The sequence below is a fragment of the Alosa pseudoharengus genome, unplaced genomic scaffold (genome assembly GCF_046254945.1).
Source record: "Alosa pseudoharengus isolate Yale_2024_CS ecotype anadromous, Long Island Sound unplaced genomic scaffold, YU_APseudo_1.1 YU_APseudo_1.1_scf_9, whole genome shotgun sequence".
Classification (NCBI taxonomy): Eukaryota; Metazoa; Chordata; class Actinopteri; order Clupeiformes; family Clupeidae; genus Alosa; species Alosa pseudoharengus.
This window is the reverse complement of record NW_027468881.1, coordinates 20,445,752-20,453,091: the sequence shown is the minus strand read 5'-3', so window position 1 is coordinate 20,453,091 and position 7,340 is coordinate 20,445,752. Positions and strand designations below refer to the sequence as shown.

The following is a 7,340-nucleotide window of genomic DNA, read 5'->3' as shown; positions in this document are numbered from 1 at the left end:
AAATGCATTGCATTTAATTGCAATTCATTCATTACATAAATACATAATTACTACATGTTACTCGTCTCGATGTTTAATTATGGAGATTTGTGCAGAATTGTGGTAAAAAAAACATTCACGCTCAATCTTTAAAGGGATTTAGCATGAATTAGGAATAGATGGCCCTGAAATATTATGAGCTGAGTATGTTAATTTGGTTTATTAATCTATGGAAATTTTGAAGAGCATCACAAAAACAAGACAAACATACTCAGCCAACACAGCCCTGCCTCTGTCATTTCTGAGGCAAATAAAATAATAATAACATTCCCTTATAATTCAACAAAATGCAGCAAATAAATTTTGGTTAACATGTTCAAACAAACAAAACAAAATCTTACACAAATTAACATGTGTCCCTTTTTCAAATGTTTTTGAAGAGACAGGGGGAGGTCATTGCACTTTAAGATTGTCTGACATACAGTACTCCGTTGAAAATACACCAATCAGCAGAGTCCAGGAGCTCCACAGCCTACCCTCATAAAGGAAGGAATAGCAGAGTGGAGGGTCGGAATTTCTGACATCACAAAATGAAAAAATATTATGGGTAGGCTTTGTGTTTCCTTGGCTTTCCTTATCTCAACATAAATAATGTGTCTTTAAAAGTTAATCATTTACATTTTAAAGTATTAAAACAAGTTCAGAAGTGATAAAAATCTTCCATCCCACCCCCCCCCCCCCCCATTTTGGTTTCACCGTTTCCGAGTTTAACATTTGGCAACAACTTGCCCACTCGTGGTAGGCCATTAATGTGTCAAGATACCACGCTGGTAAAAAGAACGGTGAAATGACACCAAAAACTGATATGTTGACAACAACAAACACCCAAACTGCAGTGATTCATAGCCAATGCGTCTGTGCATTGCATGTCCCCAGTGATCCTCTCAGCATTCTCCTCTCTCATTGACCAACTCGGCCAGTGCTGGGCGTGGGAGTTTGATGAATTCTAATTACAACGATAGGTAGTTATCACAAGTCTGTATGCATCCACACATAGCAGGACTGGGTTTAGGTTCGATTCGGCCACTGGCAACGGCCCCAGGGTCCCAGGAAGGGTGGTCATGCCTGGGTCAACGCACACCAAGAGTTCTGGGCAGCTATGGAGGTGGGGGTGAAGGCATAGTCCTCATATTTGATGTCCACGTGTCCTGAGCTTGTGCTCTCCAGCTGAGAAGAGGCCTGAAATTACACGTATGACATGTCAAAACGTATGAAGGCTTTAGGAAAGTCTGAAATGTCAGCATATTGAATTAATTCATGTTTTACATAGATGACGGTTAGCAGGATTTACAACAAAAGCCCAATTTCAGTTTTTACAATTTTTATCTTTTTCAAAATTTCCATTTTGCTAGGAAACCATTGAAGCTTTATATCAGTGAGGCCTGTGTGTGTGTGTGTGTGTGTGTTTTGTGATTCTGTGTTTGTAGTAGTGCATGGTTACCTGGGAGACTGATACAACGGTCTGTCCAGCGTATGGAGATGGGGCCATGTTGGGTTCACTCTTTATCGTGGAGGCGTTCTCGGATACGGACAAGGAGGCGGGGGAGTTGGTGCCAGAGGCTGAGGTCCCTACAGTGGATGGGTGGATGGGGGGGGGGTTTCAACAGAAATGATGAGCAATATAATCCCACCGGACTGATAATGCCCAAAATGAACGGTTTCCGAAACTTCTTTTCTGAGATTTAGTAGTAGTGGTAATAGTAATAATATTATTTCCCACACACAAGAACCATGACATTGTAATGGACATTGTACTTTGGAAGATATATCCATTTTTTTTTCATAGTATCCAGTCCATTTAGTTATATCCTGAGGCAGTTTCCCTCCTTACCTGATGAAGTTTTGGATTTGGGCATCTTAGGTTTTCTTTTCCTGGTCTGGATACTCTCTTTCTTCATTGCCAGTGGTCTGGCCACCTGAAACCAGCAGGAATGATGAGTTAGTCGGGTCACCTACAACACGGCTGGAACTCGGGCACTACTCTGTATACACATTGGACTAGTGCCTGATTTTTCTCTCCAAACAAGAGGGATTTGCGACTCTCACAATCAAGCACAGTTGTATTTACAGTGTAGATATTTTTAGAAAATAATTCAACAGCTCAATGTGTTAAATAATGCTATTTTGACTGGAAAAGCAACACCATCTAGGGATTTTTTTCAAGCAACTGAGCCAGACTGTGTTAACATGGTCGACTTTAGGCAGATGTCAGGCTTGGCTGTTTAGCTACACTGTGATATTCCCCAGTGAGCTAACTCCCCTCCTGGGTCACCACTGCACTTATTCACTGCTTACCTGGCATATATATAGACTTGTTTTTGCCAGAGCATTCAACCAAAAGCAATCCACACTTTTACATCATGACCATATCAGTCTGCGTTTGGTCAAGCTTTTTTGGTGATAGGAGTATCAGGACGATTTAGAGAGTGACTGTAGTTGCGACGGGTGTCTTTTGGGTGTATTTTGGAAGTACGCTGCCTGGGCGAAGGGACTCACTGACTCACCCCGTGGAGCTTCATGTAGAGGCCACAAGCGTTACACACGGGCTCCCCTTCAGCATTCCTCCGCCACAGTGTGGTGGTGCTGGTGTGGCAGTTAGTGCAGCACAGGCCCGCCCGGCGAGAGGTGGTCTGCTGTGAGGACAGAGGCACGGAGAGAGGCATGAAGAAGTCTGTCTTATACCCTCGTTAATAAACAGTGAAACATTACTTATGGATAACGCCAGAGAGCAAATAGTGCAGGAAAATGGCATTTTCTGAGACTAACTTCTGAGATGGATTATCAGAGACAGTGTGTGTGTGTGTGTGTGTGTGTGTGTGTGTGTGTGTGTGTGTGTGTGTGTGTGTGTGTGTGTGTGTGTGTGTGTGTGTGTGTGTGTGTGTGTGTGTGTGTGTGTGTGACTCTGCATAGCGTTGCATTAGTGTTGAGATAGGAGCCAGGAATGCCATGCACTCTTATGGGAGCCCAGAGCTGTGCAGCTTGTTGTGGGACACGAGTGAGAATTCTCAGAAGAAGTGCACAGTAGTTGAGCGAGTTGCAGCCAAGCCTTATGCTGCTGCCGCAGTTAAAAACAGACAGCCCAAGGACAAGGTCAGTGAAGGACAAATACAAACAACAGAGTGAAAAAAAAGACTAACGCCACCCTCTGAATCTGGACTAATTCACAGCAGCTGCCGGAGACAGAACGGCGAGCCATGGGAAAACCCACAGCGGTGAAGGCCTCTCTCTCACTCACCGACAACCTTCTCCCACAACTTACTGACCTTGGAGCCTCTCTCTCTCTCTCTCTCTCTCACAGAGTTTACCACAATTAACTAGAGTGAGCTATAGAAATCTAACACACTATGACAACTGAAGAGTTTAATTTTAGGTGACCCAGAAATAGGCCTAACTATATATTTTGCACTCTTTATTTTCTATATTTCTAATATATATATATATATATATATATATATATTAGTTTATGATTTTGTACAGAAGTGCTGGACAAAAGTTGACAAATGTACAGTCTTTCTATAAATAGAAATAAAGCTGCGATTTATAATGGTGCTTCAGTTTTTTTAATAGCCTGTGGGTTCTCATCAATGCCTTTAACATAAAGGTTATCAGCTGCACCAATGCCTCTCACTGATACGTACAAGGCGTTTCTGTGGTTTGATAAGCGGTCTGTTGATGCCGTTCATCTTGTGGTAAAGACCACAGGCGTTGCACAGGTAGTGACCGGTACCGTCTCGTCTCCACAGCGGGGTCGAGATGGAGCCGCAGTTAACACACTCTCGGCCTTCGCCCGGTATCTCCTCCAACATGTCTGCAAAGGCAAGAACAAGACCAAATTTGACATAAAGAACGGACACAATGTTATCAAATAAAATAAATGCAAAATGAACATTATGCAGTCTATGCCCATGGGGAATTATTTAGAGCAGGTCCGAAGGGGAAAGGTTTAAATACAATAGCCTAGATCTTGTTTTGTCTCGTCGGTATTTTTTCTGTGCATACTTTAGGATGTGATTTTGCTTAGAATGCTAATGCAATGATAAAATTCACATTATTCGTAAAATAGGCCTAACTTGCCAACATATAGCCTAAATCGCAACAATAGACGCGAAAGCAAACTCGTGAACGCTACACGAGATGCACGAGGTATAGAGACGGAGAGGAATTTAGGGTCCACTCTGACGACTAAAAGCGAACTGAGCCAGAACGTGCCAACGCCTGGACAGGGTCAGAAGTGCCTATTAGGGCGACTGACGAGGCACGGGTCTCAGACGGATGGAATGTCTATGGGGGTCTTATCAGTGTTGAAGATCCAGGGGTCTCCAATCAATCAAGCTACTGACACGCGACGGCCTCCAATAATTAACTGCCCGAATTCCAAGGCCAAAAACTGGATATTATTATTATTATTATTATTATTATTATTATTATTATTATTATTATATAAATAAGAGTCGCCTATCACCAATCTCGCTTCCTAGCACCGACCACCTTGAAACCAGGAGCCCACTCTGTCTCTGTTCCAAAATGTACTGTGTCAATGTGTGGCAATCAGACATCTAAAACCACCGTTTAAGCCTGATCAATGTGACAAAATGATAGCTTTTCTAACCATTGTGATGCCTATGTGTGTACTGAACTCTTTCATCAGTTGATGACTGAAAACAGTCAAGTCAATGGAAGGGAATGGAATTAGCATTTAAATTAAACGTCTTTAGACCTTCGTGTTTCAAGAATGTGTATTAGTAGAACGTGCAAAAATGTTTATTTTAAAAGCAAGGCACAAATGTATCAGCTCAAAGGACTGACACAATTGATGGTGGGGTTTGACCGTTCAGATAAAGAGGTCCATTAAAAACTTCAAGGCTACAATAAATAACTTTTAACATCCTATGCAGTAAATTGTGAGATCAATGCATCAAATGGGTTCATCCCTTTTGAGGTATTCCAAACATTCACCATAGTTCTGTTAAAACAAGCTTTGAAAATGGCTTAAAGAATTACACAAGTATGGTTGCATGATACAATGGCTATTCTGTAATCCTGGGATCAATTATCTATCTTGTAAACTTTTCGCATATTTAGCCTATTCAGTGTTTTATACACAGGCCTCGTTTCAAGGTCTTGGAAATTGTTTTCTGTTCTGCCTGCTCTAGTCTCACCGAGTGAACTAACAATCACGCCTGTTGCATTTTATACAGGCAGAATGACTAGAAGGAAGTATTTTGTCATTATTTCGCCTGCGGTTATTCAAAACTAATTGTTTTTATCGTCGCGGTGTGTCAGAATATTCTTTCTTTGAAAGTTGGAGGAACACCACATGGGTCTGGCGGCGTGACTTATAGGCTGTTTTAAACAGACCTTCTAAAAGACTAAAAACTAAACATACCATAGCTGGATCTTCTCCCAGACAGCGCGCCTTGTCGTCCTTGTAGACTGATCATGCCACCGTCGAAGTGTCCAGGCGCCCAGGAGGTGGCCATCTCAGGGCTCATGTAAGCGTATGGACTGGAGTACGATCCTCCGACCGAGCGCACCAAAGCGCTTCCATACTGGTCCCCCCGTCCGCTATTGCTCAGTACCAGCGGGTTCTGGTACGCGGAGTCCCTCCCGGTGCTGCTGCTCACCGGTGGACTGTGCGAATACGAGAATCCAGGAGGAGGATGAGGGCTGCCCGGGTTAAACGAAGAGCTGTCCGTGGCAGCTTGTGGCCAGCCATGGTGGCCCCCGAGGCCATGCGACTGATGGGTAGACTCGCACGTCTGGAGGTAGGGGAGAGTCTGCAGCATGGCAGGTACCCGAGTGGTGGGCACGTAAACGGGGGAGCTCGCTGACGGGTGAATGTAGTTCCCAGTATCGTGTGCATATGGAGAAGGGTTGGAGGATAAAGCCAAACTTTGGTACATCGTGTCGCCTCTTGCTTGAGTCTTCTTGACGAGGTAAGAGGGTATGCACCTACTCCTGAGTAGAGGCCGATTCACTGCAATCTCATCAATCTCCACAAAATGACAAAAGAACTCCGTTTACGGAATAAACACCCGCTGCTAAAATAAAAGAAAATTGAACGATTTAGCACATTAGCAGAATCCACAAATCTGTCCTGCGATGAATTCATAGTCCAAAGACTGTCACCTTGTTGAAGCTGCCTAGCCTACATCCCTGGCGTCACCTGTGAAATCACACCTGTGACTCTAATCTTAACAAAAGTAGTCTTAATGAAACCTTCAATACAATCAGGCGTCTTGTCAACGTATTTTGAGGCCATTAATCCTTTCACTTACAGTATTCAGGTAACACATCTGTACATGTACCAGCAATACAAATATATTTCTCTCGCATAGCAAGGATTAAATGCCACGAGTAGCCTATTTTAAATAATATAATTATCAGTGCTCGGGCATTTTGATTGACTTTTAACGATTGAAAATGGCTTAAATTGCTCCCAGTATCTTTGCTTGCAGATATAAATAATTATCAGCCGTTCCAGATATCCTTAGGAACTCTAGGCTTACTGTGCCGTTAACTCATAATGTGTCAAAAGACACAATAGATAGCCTGTGGCATATCTCCGATACATATATATTTTTATCATTGTAAACGCAGATCACATAAAACGTTGATAGCTGTATGCACTGGGCTAATACAATTTCATCCAAGGGCTCTCTCATATTATCTCACCAGATAAGGACGGTCGGTGATAAAGCCAGGAACCCTCGCTCCAACTGGGGTTGATTGAATGGTGTTTTAGTCGACGTCTTTTTCCCAGTAAGAGCACGGAAGGAATACGGTGTCGCTGTAAAGACGTCCAAAATGCCTCGGCGAGGAAATAAATATCTTATTTTTCGTCCAAAATTTCATTCGATCCACGGGATGGCTGTAATGTTGACTCTTTGCCTTCTCTGTATCTTGAGATAGAAGAAGCAGCTGATAATCTCTAATATAACTGTTCTGTGATTCGCTCTCCACTGGGAAACTTAACTGCGAGTTATTTGTACGACGGGACCACGTGACTCAGTCAAAGGTAGGACCCATCGTTGTTGGAGGAGAGCGATAGGAGGAAAGGGTCAGAGGGACAGGGGGGTATGCAATTCCTAGAAGCGCACCTGAAATGGACCCACCTTTTAGCTGAATCTGCTGAATCTCTTCTGTTTCAAAAGTCAATTTATCTAACTTAAAAAAACTAACTGTTCACTCAATTCTCTTTGATTGAGGAAGGACGTTGATTTGGTCACCACTGTGTTTGTACTCTTTCTGTTTCTTTTGAAGCCTTGGTCATGAGATACTGTGTGGTATAGTTACCAGTG

General features: G+C 42.9%; 1 protein-coding gene across 1 annotated transcript; it reads right to left on the bottom strand.

Moving 5' to 3' along the window:
* Positions 1-583: 583 nt before the first annotated feature.
* Positions 584-7,100, bottom strand: gata5 (GATA binding protein 5). The gene is made up of 7 exons (XM_076276392.1): positions 6,715-7,100; positions 5,426-6,080; positions 3,678-3,847; positions 2,544-2,672; positions 1,871-1,955; positions 1,481-1,608; positions 584-1,218 (listed from the first exon to the last, which is right to left on the bottom strand). The coding sequence occupies exons 2-7, from the start codon at positions 5,940-5,942 to the stop codon at positions 1,099-1,101; spliced, it is 1,149 nt and encodes a 382-aa protein (XP_076132507.1). The 5' UTR covers positions 5,943-6,080; positions 6,715-7,100; the 3' UTR covers positions 584-1,098.
* Between the last annotated feature and the right edge of the window lie 240 nt (positions 7,101-7,340).